The sequence below is a fragment of the Misgurnus anguillicaudatus genome, chromosome 5 (assembly GCF_027580225.2).
Source record: "Misgurnus anguillicaudatus chromosome 5, ASM2758022v2, whole genome shotgun sequence".
NCBI lineage: Eukaryota > Metazoa > Chordata > Actinopteri > Cypriniformes > Cobitidae > Misgurnus > Misgurnus anguillicaudatus.
The window spans coordinates 25,741,539-25,757,606 of NC_073341.2; the positions used below are offsets into that span (position 1 = coordinate 25,741,539).

At 36.2% G+C, this 16,068-nt stretch overlaps 1 protein-coding gene across 4 annotated transcripts; it reads right to left on the minus strand.

Moving 5' to 3' along the window:
• Positions 1-4,275: 4,275 nt before the first annotated feature.
• ppp1r3f (protein phosphatase 1, regulatory subunit 3F) lies at positions 4,276-16,061 on the minus strand. 4 transcript variants are annotated; one of them, XM_055168844.2, is made up of 4 exons: positions 14,938-16,061; positions 13,045-13,091; positions 11,633-11,721; positions 4,276-6,300 (listed from the first exon to the last, which is right to left on the minus strand). In XM_055168844.2, exons 1-4 carry the CDS (start codon positions 15,777-15,779, stop codon positions 5,029-5,031), a joined length of 2,250 nt encoding a protein of 749 aa, XP_055024819.2. In that variant the 5' UTR covers positions 15,780-16,061; the 3' UTR covers positions 4,276-5,028. The 4 variants fall into 4 exon arrangements, with proteins under 4 accessions (XP_055024819.2, XP_055024820.2, XP_055024817.2 ...); XM_055168845.2 differs by having other exon boundaries at positions 11,633-11,718; positions 14,938-16,060; XM_055168842.2 differs by having other exon boundaries at positions 14,932-16,059.
• Positions 16,062-16,068: the final 7 nt, after the last annotated feature.

A 16,068-nucleotide genomic window follows, 5' to 3' on the forward strand; every position in this document is an offset into this window, starting at 1 on the left:
AACTACACCTTTGTACCTAAAAGGTGCATATTGGCACCACTAAGGTACACTGTAAAAAAAAACTTTGCTGCCTTGAAATTTTTTGTTAAATTAACTCAGATTTATAAGTCATGTCAATAGAGATGAGTTGTCACAACTTATAAAATATAGTTGAGAAAAGTCAACTTAATTTTATAAGTTATAACAACTCACCTGTAGTTATGACAACTCGTCTCTAGTGAAGATAAATAATAGTAAGTTGAAATGACTTGTAAATCCGAGTTGATTCGACAAAAAAATTTAAGGCAGCAAAGTATTTTTTACAGTGTACACATTTGTACATTAGAGGTACATACTGGTACCTTAAAGGTACATATTATGACCGTCCCAGTGACTATTGCAGTGTTATATTGCGGATCTCTATCGAAGTGATTTTCAAAACTAAACAGTGAAACTATGGGATGTGTGTTGTAGATTCATATGTAATGTTAGAAATATTCTGGATGAGCCTATGCAGTCTCAGGAAATATCTTTACTATATAACTCTCATTCTCAGATGTAGTAGATAAACATTAAATGTATATATGTATACATACAAAAATTGACTTCTTATTGGTTTTGTATTAAAAACAAATTGTTATAAGCTGTGACTGCTCATCCGAGGGGGGCGCAAATTCTAAATATGTGTTTGGAGTGTCGTGTGTTTTCAAAATATGTGTTTATTGCGTAATGTGAACCATGTGCATTACGTGTTTGTCAAAATAAGTGCCTGCTGCACATGCGTCAAAAGAGTTAATAATAAAAGAGATGCTCACGTTCATAAAAACCACCTAAGACACTCCCTTAAACTGTAATTACGCATGAGATTATGCGAGTATCTGGCAAACGCGAGCGTCTTTTTATAATAAACCCTTTAGACGCATCTGCAGCAGGCACTTATTTTGTCATGACACGTGATGCACATAGGATCACTCAACGCACAGAACACATATTTTGAAATTACGAACCACACATGACGGGCTACACACATGTTGTGACGAACTTCGCATCAAGTGCCCTCGAAAAAGATGTCACCGGCTGCCACTGGTTATAAGCTAGAACATTTTAGCATTTATAACTTATGAGTAAAAAAAGTGTAAACATTTGTTATCATAAAGGTTTCATTGCTTTGCAAATGAAGAGTTTCGTTGCAAAACGAGATAACGCCGTTTTTAACATTTTTGTTAAAACATGTTTATTATGTTATTATTTTTTTATGGTGCTACTTAGATGTATTTTTTAAGTTATGAAGGTTTAAATCAAAACAAACCAACTGCAGTTGAATTAATATTATTGGAATGCACAACCAAAAAACGAGATTTCCGAAAAATTAAAAAACGGAGTTATCTCTTTTTGCAACGAAACTTCAATATTCCTTATATAAAATTAAACAACTTAAGTTTGTTTTGGAACTTTCACATTTTATTAACCTTAACACAATACTGATCTTATGTGAGGGGATATACACTCAAAAGATAAATAAATGGTCAACACTTTTAATTAGCCATATAATTTAATATCTACTTTGCATTTACAATGATAAAATATAGCTCTGTTTTCTTGAAATAAACACATTTTCACCAAATAAGCAACTGAATACAAACACTGAATTTTTTTGCTTATTTTGTTACTCATCCATACTTTAAAATTCATTGAGTGAAAAGTGATTTAGTACTTTATTCAAGAGTTCATAGTTCTTTAAGGAGCAGCTCTATATCTCTGCTTACAATGGAGTTTAGCCCCCCAGTAATTTGATGCTTTGACTTCAGAGCAATGCATGACCTTTTGGGGTGATATCAGAGGCCCGGGGCACCACAAAAGGCCACATACTCAAAGATAGAGATAGAGAAGATGCAGCTACTATTAAACACTGAGTAATAGCAGGGGTGTATTCCAGAAAGCAGGTTATGTGACTTACCCGGGTATGTTTAGGAGTAAGTAAGCGGATAACCTCTGCTTTCGGTTCCAAAAACGGAGGTAACTTTCGGGTTATGTAAGTAACCATAGCAACTGACTCTCTGAAGATAACCTACTCCGGAGCAGGTTATGTTGCAGGGTAAGTTCATTTTAGTTAATAAAACGAGGCTCCGGAGGATGTCTGCGCATGCGTGTACTTATGATGAGCGTGCAGCGTGGGCGTGGAAGCATATATTTTGCATAATATTACAATATTAAAGCATTTATTTTATTACATTTACAGTCGCGAATATTTATTGCTGTCTTTAAAAATTATGATATTTTCTTTAAAGAATTTTTTTTTTAACAACATGGATTAATATTTGTGATTGGACTAATTACTGTACATTTAATTATGTCCATTATTGATAAAAAATTATTGATATTTGTGTTCGGACTAAATACTATACATTTAATTATGTTCATCATTAATATATCTCCAAATATCAGTGGATGTATGAAACACATTTCCATCAGTTAATTAATGTTAACAAGTACATTTCTATTTAAATTTGGTCAATTCATAAATAACCTCATCTTTCACTTACTAGATAATTTGAGATTAATCTAAAGTTCGAATAAATTGTGTGTGCAAATACATTGTCAATATTGAGCCAGAAATCTTAACATATTTTACTTAAGTGACAATGTGCCAATGTTACAGTAACAAATAGAAACACATGATGCCTATCAAAATAATAATTACTGAGGGACAGAAGTTACCCCTGCCTGCAGTCTCTGATAGGCATGTGCATTTAACACTGACCCACAGAGTGACACCCATGAAGCACAGACACTGACCCACAGAATGACACCCATGAAGCACAGGCACGATTTAACACTGACCCACAGAGTGACACAGGTGAAGCACAGCCTTCATTTGGTGAAACACCATTTAATCACACACATGGCATAGTGGTCAGAGATTTTCTATTATTAGTTAGATCATGTACACAATGAAATAAAATTATAAATATATATTCCAAAGTATCATATTTATTTCTTAAACATGCACTTCAGATCTGTAGCCCCCTCTCTACATTTGATCTATAGTTGGTCTTTTTCTAAAATCACCTTTTTTTTCTTTAAAATGGGCCTTTTGTGCTTTCCTGAGCTATCATTTTTGAGCCAAAGGGAAATTGAGATATTTGGTTATATTAGATGATACAGGATATATTAGAACATGTTACTATTGACACTAATGTAACATTTCTATTCTCCACTTCTGTCACAGCAGATCCTAATTGTCCAATGCAAATGAATGATCATTTTTAGTGTAGTGTACTGAAAAGCATTACACAAAATTATTGAAAATATGTAAGGACTGTAAGGAAGCTTTACAATTAAAAGAGGGTGCATTTATCAGATAAGTAAATGTTAAAAAAGATGGCGATACAGTGTCATACAATGGAAAGTCCAAAAACTAAACAGGGTCATTGAAATAAGTACAAGTAGTACAAGTAGTGAATATAATCATAGTGCATTTTATGCATACACAATACAATCATAACTTAAAAAAAAAACCTGTAAATAAGCCTTATGACAGATTTATCCACTTTATGTGCCACAGCCCTTACAAAAATTAACCATGGTTTTATTGGTGTAAAGTTGTGGTAACCATGTTTTTTCTGTGCATTGATTCAGCAAAACTATGGTTTTACTACACTTACCATGGTTTTAACTATGGTTTTTGAAAACCTTAATATTGGTTTTACTGTAACCATGTTTTTTTGTTTTAACTGTAGTAAAGCCATTGTTCATTTTTGTAAGAGAAAAGATAATCTTATATATGTCAAAATATATCTAATTAGATATTATTAATATATTTAAAATCATATATAAAATCTATGATTATTTTTACAGGCTTTTAAATAATTGTTAAATAATATTATGTGTATTTTCGTTGAGACACATATAATATTGGACTTAAATGGGGTAAAATATGTTCGTATTAATTAATTAATTTTATCTGTTTTGTAATCACGCACTTATATAACATTATAAACGTTGATTTTGACAGAAAGTATTGGTTTATAATGTTATTTCTCATTTAAAAACTTTAAAGTTCTCTGATGTTTCCATGGTGACTCGTGAAATCTGTGATCCATTGACAATGCCTTTATGTTGTTACCGTGAGCGCGCATTAACTCTGGGTTACTTTCAGCGGGTTGATTGAACTAACTCTTAAACTGTGTTTTGGAACCAACATACCCAGAGTAAGCAAGTTTGGGGTTGATCAACCCAAAGTTCAGGGTTAATCTGATGGTAAATTAACCCTGCTTTCTGGAATACACCCCAGGTTTCATGTAGATGTAGACACATTTGGTACAGTTAACATATTTAAAAATTGTGTGACTTTAGCATTCTATGCAGAATATTTGTGCAAATCTAAGTACAAACAAAAACAACACCACACATTAATGTTCACAGTGCAGTTCAGTAAATCAACATACAAACCCAGAGTTCACACCAAGCTACGTTTTGAAATACAAACATTCACAATTTATCACAAAGAAAAGTTGTGCTATAAGCAAAAACTCAAAAGTCTTGCGTGTTCCAACTTTCTTATATTCCTTACAGCACTCGGCTCTAAAATCCCTGTCACGTTGTCCAGTCTCCTTTAAGTCTCTATATCATAAAAACCACATACACTAACCATCATGTCATCCGACTCACAAGTCACCCAGTGTTTATATAAATACATATTTTGCATTTGTACTTGTATTGCTATTTAAATTCACAACCGTTCTGGGTATGTTTTAATTAGTTGAGCTGAACTGAGCCATATAAATGAATAGGTGATATATATATAGTGATGTCACTTTGCAAAGTTAATCAACTAAATTTTAAGTTGATATACAGTAAATCATCTGACAAACACGAAAACTCCTATTTACAGTCACATAAGCACAGATACGACACCAATTATGTTTGCTTTTTTAAATTATTTGGGGAATTGATCAAGGCACGATGGAGAAAAGAAGAATATTATGCATTAAGGCTTTTTAAGTGCAAGCATGGAGAAAAGAAAACTTGCATGAAAAAGACCAGAAATCAAAAACAGAGGGATAATAAGAATAAACCCACAACCAGGAAAATGCTGGGTTCCTGAATCCCAACAGCCAAACATACGGCAGCACTGAAGAAGGTCATCGAGGCGATCATAGACTTCTGCAGAATCTCCTCAGTTTCATTCTTAGATATTTTACTGCTTTCTGTTGGCAGTGGAAGCTTGATTTCTGAGTCTTTGTATGTCTGATATGCAACGCCAGAAATTTCATCACCCTGGCAAGACTTATGGCAAGTTAAATCCTCTTCTATGGCAGAGCACACAGTTGAAGGCTGTAGATCACCAGCGAGCTCGGGGGCTATAAATGGAAATGCTTCAGAAATGTCGGATGGCTCTGACTTTCCCTGTGCGGTTGTTTGATGATCTGAGGTAGACATGAGAATACTCTGTTTAATATAGTCTGGATCCTCAACTGTTTCCGTGTTGGGTCCTTCTTCTTGCATGGTTGTCAGATCATGATCAGATGTTTCTGCAGGGGGATAGATGAGCGAGCTGTGGGTATCTATGTCCGATCTTGTGGTGACTCCAGGAGAGGAAGCCACCAAACCATCAATTTCCTCACCACCCTGACGGATACTATCAACTGTCAACATTTCTTCAACCGCCTCAGTTGTGACCAAAGAGAGAAGATCTACTTCCTGTTCTTCAGTTTCTTTCTCCAGATGGTGCTGTAGGCCAAATACAGCCATTTGGTGCTCAACATCTTCATTTGCATGATCATTGTTCTCAAGCTGTACAGATTTGTCCAACACGTGAAAGTAAGTGTCTGTCTCTTCTTTTATATCCAGACATTGGTCTTCAAGCACATCCACCTCTGTCTCATCTATTTCCTCAACATCTTTCTTCTCGTTTAAATCATCTACTTCTTGGAAGTACCATTGATCTGAAAATCCACAGGGTGAGGGTTGGGCAAACTCGAAAGGCACTTGGGCTGCTACCTCAAGCTTGAAATCCTCTTTTTGTGGGATATTAAAATCCTCAAATTCATAATAATCATCAAAAACACTAGGGGGGGATGTGGAAGGGACAACATTAAAGACGTGAACCTGTGGCTCAGAGTACTCTAAAGTGGACTCGTGGGATTCAGGCTCGTGTAAAGTTGACTGAACGGTTTCATCTGCGGTTACAGACTCTGTTTGTGGTGAATTATTAGATGAAGTTGAATCTGAAGGAAGTGGTTCTCCGGAGGGAGAATCAGTGGGGGAAAGATGACATTCCGCTTTGGACTCTGGAGAACTGGACAAGTTCTTGGCAGTCTGGAACAGAAAGGATAAGTGACAAAAACTTGGAATTCAGGACTGTGCACTTCATTCCCAGAGACAAATGTCCAACATAACTGAAATGTGTCATGGCACACAACATTGATGAATTTGAATTCCTACAGATTAACAAATAAGATGCATGGCACAAACCCGATATGTATTATGCGCTTTCTATAGTAATTTCTTGCAGCTAGGTTGAGAATCAAGAGTAAAAGCATTTCTAATGCATATTATTGAGACCAGACCAGCACTGAATGAGAGCACCAGTGATCCACTGATATTAGTAAAAATCATTTTTTATGCTGTTTAATCCATGCTGTTGTTTCTAAAAATATGAATTTCTTTTTTAATAATTCTCAGTAATTATTTAGATGGATAATTACAAAAATTATCCATAAGAGTTACAAAAAAACACACTTCTTAAATGTGGAGTCCTCTGTCATCCATTTATCACAACTTTTTCTATTAAAAGACAACAACGAGTAGTTAAATGAGCGTGTTCCTGTATAGCTCAGTGGTGGAGCATTGCATTACCAGTGCAAATGATCATGGTTTTGAACCCAGGGAACACACATAATGTATACCTTGTAATGCACTGTTAGTCGCTTTGGATAAAAGCGACTGCCAAATGCGTTAATGTAATGTTAAACTAATGTGTGTGTACAAAATCTCATTTGCTGTTTTTATAGGAAGCCCTTAAGATCAATCTATGGATGTATGATTTGTAGAAACAAGTCCTTAAAATGATTTGAAATGTCATTAAAATAAGGCACACAATGCTTTATGAGCTTTAAAACTGAATACAGCTTAAAGGGACACTCCACCTTTTTTTTGAAAATATGCCCATTTTCCAGCTCCCCTAGAGTTAAACATTTGATTTTTACCGTTTTGGACTTAGCATAATCCAATCTGATTAGACCATTAGCATCACGCTCAAAAACAACCAAAGAGTTTCGACACCCTTCCCGCCCAAAACCCGACTCCCCTGCCGTCACATCACACACCAAGACCAACGGAAAATTTCCCTTCGTAACTTTCAATAGCAGGGGACTATTTTCGGGACATCATTGCGCCTCCTGCAGCCATGTTACGGCAGCAAAGTCCTTGATTATTACGCCAGAATGCCAGTTCCTAGCCATATCTGCCAAGAAAATCGCAACTTTTAATTTTCCTACTGTCTTAGTACACGATGTAACTACAGAAGAGTCAAGTTCCAAACAGGAAAAATATCGAAACCCCCTGGCCACCTTTGAGCGCGATGCCAATAGTCCAATCAGATTGAATGGATTGTGCTAAGCTATGCTAAAAGTGATAACGCCAGATCCAGAGATCAGCTGAATGGATTCCAAAACGGTAAAAATCAAATGTTCAACTTGCTGGAAAATTAGCACATTTTCAAAAAAGTGCAGTTTTAAAGAGGATTTAAAGAGGAACTATATTTTATGGCGTAATAGCATTTTTGGGAGTACTTCGACTCGCCTGAAAAGTCCGCTCCCCTTCTCACTCTCATAATGGGAGAGGGAGGGTGTTACTGCGCCGAGTCGAAGTACTCCCAAAAGTGCTATTACGCCATAAAATATAGTTCCTCTTTTAAATCCGCTTAGAAAAGCGCTACGTTTTATTTTATACCACCAAACTTGCTCGTATAACTACTCTTCTTAAATAGGAAAAACGTTGATGTGTTTGGTCACTTCTAACTTTATCTCTAAATGGCACCATTGAACGAATGGGGCCAAGCCAAATACCACCGAAGCGTCGCAGCGCGCCCCAGCGCCCACACGCACGCACACAGATGACAGAGGGATGCACCAACAACTCCCAGCCAAGGCAACAACATATTTCAATATTGAAAATGAGGAGACTATTCCTTTAAGGTAAATCATGATACTAACAATGTTTATATATAACTGCATTAAAGATAACACTTACAGCTAAGTGTGCTTGTTTTAAATCATTTAATACAAAAATCCTCTAAGTGAGTCCTTGCCAAAAAACACAGGAACATAAAAACAAGATCTTGACCACTTTTCCTGTCATTTTCTTATATAGTCCAGTATAAACAATGACTTTGAACAAGAAAAGATGTTTTCAAAACCCCCAAAAAGGAAAGTAAATCTACATGGTTGATCTAAATATCATGATACAGGACGCACATTACATGCAACACAATGAATGGATGACGTTAGCAAGCCGTAAGTTTAGCAAGCGCATGCACATTACCTAATTTGTTGCTGAAGCTTCAATGAGCTGTACAGATGAAAAGAATACAAATATCAACAGAAGTTCATTTATTTTTATTTCATATTAATACTGAGCACAGATTCAAGTTTAAAATTTTTACCAATACCCGTTATTTGACACAGTTTATTTTAATAGACAAAGGTGTGAGCATACACTTATTTTTATTTTAATACAATTGTTTTTTAAAAGGTTTAAAACGGCCTCTTCATAATAAAGGGTTAATCCTTTTACCATAAAGGATTTACAATCAAGCAGAAACAAAGATGGTGATGCTACTCTGTAAATACCAGACACAGCTGTGAATCAACAAACTGTAAATAGACAAGCGTGTAGTTATCCGGGCAGGGCAATGTTGGCAGGAACAAATGAATTCTTGTGTCAGTATGCACGTGTAATGAAAAACATTATCAATGTTTAACATATGGGTAGTATTAATTACACAACAAGCATCTGAAGAGTTCAGATGCAAAACCCTCTAAGTGCATCTGACATGTTTTCTTGTAAATGAGCATTTTTATGATCCTCTAATGTTTAGTTCAATAATTTCATTTTAATGGCAATGAAAAGGTTATTAGTCAGTAATTGAAATGCCTTATTTTCACAAATGTAACTTTATCATTTCATTAGCATTGACTGTCTTTCGCTCCACCCTCTAAGTGCATGCATATTTTTTTGGCCAAAAACCTCCACTTCTGAAAAAAATAGTCTCAAAGTATTATAGATGCAACTAAAAAAATAGCAAATAATTAAATTAAGAATTCAAAAGGTATAAATAAAGAAACTAAACCACACATTAGTGGGCACTGTGATGCATATGGCTGCCAAATTCGACTGTATGTTTGAATGTGATCCACGGTCGTTTCACATTCGTCTTTTCCGTGTACTTTGATGCTGAAAAATCGATGTGGCATTTATAGATTCTGCCAACAGAGCGGAATTTTTGAATGGCCTGAGACCATGATAAAGTGTTTTTTAAAGTGAAAGTATTTGAGGAATGTATAATAAGCGCCAATAGCATTCGGTCAATATCATTATCTCATTTTTGAGGTGTGTCTGAGCTCTGCACTTAACAAGTTTATCATTATATCTTGAGTTTAGCTAACTTCAGCTTGTGTGGCTCTGAAAAATACTGCAGCTCTGCACATATAGTGACACTGCAGACACAATTACATGCTGGAATGTTTCCATACATGGTTGGGTAAAATGGACAAATCCAACAGTTGGTTTAAATTAACTTTTACATTTTATGTCCATATCTGACCCAGCCATTGGTTGAAACGACCCAGCATAGGTTCATTTAAACCCAACGGTTGAGTTTCTCCCTATTTTACCCAACCGTGGGTTGAAACAACCCAGCATTAACGTGCAGGAATCTTAAAGGAAAACACCACCGTTTTTCAACACTTTACTTTGTTTTCACCTCAACCTCAATCAACACATACCTATCCTTTTTCAATGTGTGCACTTTAAATCTTTGTACAGCGCTTCTTGAACGTGTTAGCATTTAGCCTAGCCCCATTCATTCCTATGGCTCCAAACAAAAGTTTTATTACACTTACTCGTGTAACTACTCATGTAACAGTCTATAAATAGGGAAAACATGGAAGTGTTTGGTGGCTTCTAAATTCATCCCTGTTTGGATCCTAAGGAATGAATGGGGCTATAGGCTAAATGCTAACACATTCACGAGGCGCTGCACAAAGATCAAAAGTGCACGCATCGAAAAAAGATAGGTATGTACCAATTCATCTAAGTTGAGGCAAAAACACAGTAAAACACCGAAAAACGGTGGTGTTTTCATCCAAGCTAATCAAACGGTATCACTGAAGAGGAAGAAGAACACATCTGGCATTAATTGTAAAACAAACTGCTATATACTGCAACAGTAACAACATTTTATAAGAATTGCTTACAAAACAAAATAATGTAAAATTATGTAAAAAATTGCATTTTTTGCGTTCATGTTTGACCTGCACATTAAATGTCAAAAAAAGCTGAAAAGTACCAGGTTCACCGTTTTGTACATCAGACCAGCTGCTACAACCCCCAACACCTCACCACAAAATACACTTTCCTATAGAGCAGGCAGTAAAAATGAGCAAACAGCCATTTCTACAGGACAAAAACAGTACACATCTTCAAAAACAGCTAGGCAAAGCGCAACAGAATGAACAGTTTTCATAAACTCTTAATTTACTCATCTTCATGTTGTTTCAAACATCATTAATTTTCTGTCTTCCCTGCATTACAGAAGTATAGCACACAGCTCTTCCACTTATTGGTCTTTATGAAACTATAAAAGGGGCTGCAGAAATGTGTTCATATTGACCGCCTGTAAAAATCCAGCTATTTGTGTGATTTATTGAGATCATCATACTAAAAAACATTCTGTAAAAATATAACTTTGATATCTTTAATATTGACTGAGAAAGGTCATGTCAAAGACTGTAATCAATGTAAAATTAATGAGTAAAATCAAACGTTGATTTTACAGGCAAGGTCACATATTTACAATGTAGCGGCACACCTAACATTACTTTCTGACTTTTATTAAAAAAGAAAGTCATGAGTTTGGAACAACATGAGACAATGATGGCAGAATTATACCTATATTGTTTGAATAGTTATATGGTACTGATTTCCAATGACATGGAAATAAAACATTTACTGACGTTTGAAGCCATTTTCTGCAATCTTAAATTTTCTTTTTGGGGGGCTTTTCCCAAGAGCTTTTAGTATCTCCTTTTAAAAACACAGAGACCTGATAGACACCTGTACCTATATATCTACAGTTTTCAAAACAACGTATATATCAAACTATTAAAAGAATGGAAAAACGCGTATGCGTTACACCGCGTATGAAAAACTGCGTATGCGTATGAAAAGTTTGAAAAGTTTAAAAAGTATGAAAAGTTTCCCATTTTAAGGTCATAGAAACCTAAAGGTAAAGGTTAGAGTCAGGAGGGGAAATAAACATCACTTTAAACCTTTGTCTTTGTTGCCTCTGTCTGCAATTCAGCGTGACTTTTTCCACCTGCAATCCCAGCAGCACTTGGAACTCATGTGCACAAATAGCAAATCTTACCTCAATGTCGATCTCTGGCTGGATTATAGTCGGTTGTGGAAAACAAGTTTTAGTCTCGGTTGATTCATAATTATCGCGGCTCAGATCTGCTAAAACACAAGCACATATAACTTATCTTATATCTAAGCACCTTTCAGTAGTTTGTGTTAGGCTAAAGTAAAAACATTTGATAGTTAAATAATATAAGTGACCCTAATCCAGGATATAATCCAGCCCAGTCACACGAAATTACGTACCTATAGTCACATAATTTTTTGATTTTTTTCGTGATACTGTCACGAATTTCCAAGTTTTTTCGTGATCGTATCACGAATTTCTGTTTATGTGTCATTGTCACGTATTGGTTACTCAACTGTTTTGTCCTAATTTCTTACCATTTTCGCTTCGGTTTAGGGTTAGATTTACATAAAATGACATCCTTACCCAAACCCAACTCTAACCCTAACGCCAGGCGACAATGGTTTAAAAATCAGAAAATATAAAAAAATAAATCTGAAACAAACAGTATAAACCAATACTTCAAGTGACATCCTAATGCAAACACCAAATCTAACCCTAAACCGAAGCGAAAATGGTTTGAAAATAGGAAAAAGCAGCCGAGCAACCAATACGCGACAACGACACACAAACAGAAATTCGCGATACGACAGTATCACGAAAAAGAATCAAAAAATCATGTGACTATAGGTACGTTATTTCGTGAGACTGGGTAGCACAGCCTATAATCTCAATATAATTTTGAGATTATTTTGACATGTCTTTACTCAATATTAAAGATATTATTATTATTATATTTTCATAGAATTTCCTTAAAATTATGTACAGTTAACTCAACTCAAACCATTCAAGTAAACCGATTGCATTAGTTTTAAAACACATACATTTAAGTACTGTGAACTTAAACAAATTGAGTCATATGCAGTTATGCACTTATATTTAAGTTTACACTACTTAAATATAAGTGCATAATTGCACATGACTCAAGTTCACAGTACTTAAATTTATGTGTTTTAAAACTTAAATTGTCTAATGCAACTGGTTTACTTAAATGGTTTGAGTTAAATTAACTGTTACACTGAAAAAAATGATTCATTTAATTTATTCAATTTTTTTAAGGTAAGTGGTTGCAATCAATTTATTTAAGCTACATTTAAACAAAAAAAAATTAGAAAGGCAAAACAAAACAAAAAAACCTTTTGTTTAAATGTAGCTTAAATAAATTGATTGCAACCACTTACCTTAAAAAATTGAGTAAATTGAATGAATCATTTTTTTCAGTGACAGTGTAGGATAATTTTGTATATCACAAACATTACTTCAGCTGGGTTTTCATAGACTGGGTCACAAACTATCATGCCAGTGTACAGCTGTTTTTAAGTGTGGGTACTGGATGAAGAGATAAAAATGCATACCATCATCTTCGTTGTCATCAAAGGATTCATCATCATCATCATTTGCTCTAAAAGGAAGATACACCATTACACAACATTAAATACTAAAATTGTTTAATCATTCAGTTGTGATATACAAAGTAAATTACATAAAACATTTAAAAATGGCACTAATTAAAATGTTGTCAAATATAAATAAGCATGATCCATTAGACAGACGTACACATGATTGCTTTACAAAATGGAAAACAACCATGACCTCTGTGTTATTTGTTACCATAGTAACATCTGACCGCCTCCAGCTTTTTTCAAGTTGTTTATTGGAAGTCAGTTTTGTGGGTGGTGACTGACTAACCCACACTTCACCCCAATCTAAAAATGATAGATCCTATGATGTTAGAAGACCGATCCAAAAACTCCTGGACCCCCACCATAGAGTTTTGTCAAGCGTGGCTGTCAGATGGTCAAAATAAACTATTAATCTTGTTCATATCTCAAACAAAATAGCCTTTTTATTTTCCTTAAAGATGCAGTGAATGTCTAGTGTTTTAATGAAAACATCAATAGACAAAAATTTTTGAATGGCATCCGGTGTTATGACCTTCTGCTTGTGATTGGGCAATGAAACAAAAATAAGATATGACATTTCAAAAAGAGTTGCAAGCAAGGTTGCTTGTGAAGCTGCTTGGATCTACACAAGTTAAACTTATAATTTTAGATGCCTGCCTTGGGTAATAATACATTGATTGATTTATTTATAGCATATATAAAAAAGCACAAACTTCACGTTCACTTCAAATTGTGTTATACTATGTTTAGAAAGCGATTTCTGTCTGTGTTTAAAAGGGCAGATTTTGTTTCTTTACTGTAAAACCTTAAAGTTTTCCAATTAATATGCTATCTGTGTACATGTCCCAGACAAAAAATACTGGGTGAAAGGTTGTTGACAACTGCTCCAGATGCACAGGGTGGAAACAGCATGGATCTACTTTGGCTAGCTTGCGGTGTCTCTACTAAGCAACCCCAGCAGAAAGGTCAGAGGTAAGGTCTCGATACGCCAGAGCTGAAAGTGACACCTGCCTTGTCCTATTTTCACCCTCCTCGCACACCACCGAATGACTGCTATTCTCAAAAAGGAGTGGGGAGGGTGAACTGCACAGCCCAGCCTACAGATGCTGAAGTTGTATTTATATTTCCTTCAAACAGACCCTGTATATAATTCACTGCAACTTTGTAATGTATCCAAACTTACATACATAATTGCATGCTTTCAATTTATATTAGGTTAGACAGCAACATGATTGCTCCTTTAGGTGTGATTGCCAAAGTCAACACAACTTAATCCTGTTTATGGCTGTTCTGAAAGGGCTTTACATTATTGCATAATAAAAAGCATGCAAATTTTGCAAAGAGGATTGCATCTGCATTACCAAATGTTTATTATTGCATATGCATAAATACATGGATATGCATATACAAGATTTTATTTGTCACACACATTATATGGGTATACAACTAGCAGTGAGGACAGACTATTGGTTACAATTATAAAAATGTAATTTGTAAATGTAATATAAAATGTAACTTAATTATAAAAACTTAACTGACTGAATAAGATGAGAAGATAAAATCTAGAAGGAAAAAAGTACCATCATTAACATTAGATAATGCTTTAGCTACATTAACTAACAGCAAACAATATTTATGTTAGTTCATTGTGTGTTATTGTTTAACTTAGAGACAAAATGTTTGACTTTAAATACATTTGAATAAAGACTGAACATAATGGTTACTTTAAGTTCAATATAGCTGTCATTATCAAATAACAGTATTGTGTGTTTACACCTTAGTGAGGGAACCCATCAGCACTGTCACTGCACTAAATGAACTGCGATGACGCCCACTTACCTGTACCTTGGTGGCTTTAATATACCTCTCAGTTCAGTATCCTCCGCATTGGCGTACTGGGTCGTGTCCTCTTCAATTGACTGTAAAAGAGTCACCGAATAATTCTTGCCAGAGTTGTTCGCCCAAAACTCTCCATCCGACGTTTCGTACCGCACAACAAAATCAATCCGCGCTCCGTTGAACAGATACGGCGAGGCGAATGACAGCGTCACGGTGAACTTGTCCGTTTCGCCGTCGTGGGAGCCCTGCACGTAGTCGGCTGGATAATCGAAGTAAGTGATCCAACCATCCATAGTAGACCGGACATAGACCGATTTGTGGAAAGAAATGTTAAGCACACGGACCACCACCTCGAACGACAGCGGCTCATTCGGAACGGGCGTTACGCTCTCCACTTCCAGCTTGTTGGTGTGGACGGAGAGCGCGAGCTCGGTTCCCGTGAACGCTTGAAACTCTGGACATACGCGGTAAGTGGGCTCGCGGTATGCCTTGCGGTACCGAGCCTCCTCTTCTTTCCATCTCGATTCGTCTTCTTCGTCTGAATCAAACGCTACAAACATCCTGACATCAACCAGGTCCGCTCCAGTGGAATCGGCGAAGGACACTCTGCGGTTGGGTAACGAAAACCGAATGCGCATGTACTCGGCTGTTTCATCGGCGATCGATGGTCCTCGCTTTCTGGGCACCGGGGAGCATCTCGGTACAAACCGGACGTCATCCTCAGCTTCTTCGTCGTCTTCATCGTCACCGTTCTCTTCTCCGGAACGCTCGACCCTCACCGTCCTGAAAAGACCCTCTTCAGAGGGAATGGTTAAGAATTTATTATTATTATTATTCCCGTGCGCCATTGCGTCTGTTTGTGACCCTGCGGTCGCCTAGAATTTTGCGCGTCCGCGCGCAATGCTCGGTCTGCTGATCAGATCGTGCTTCCCTGCATAGTGCAAATGGAGACCTGCGCAGCTACAGCGAGATCAGGGGTCGCTCGAGATAAGATCAGGCTTAAACTACTGCCATAACCAAGAGCTGGAGATTATAGTGTACATGCGCACATAAGTGACTAAATTTAGAAGGAAGCCTCAAGTCCATCGTTTCCCAGAGGTCAAGTGGAAGGTCCTGCTGGTTTATCCCTCCCCTTAT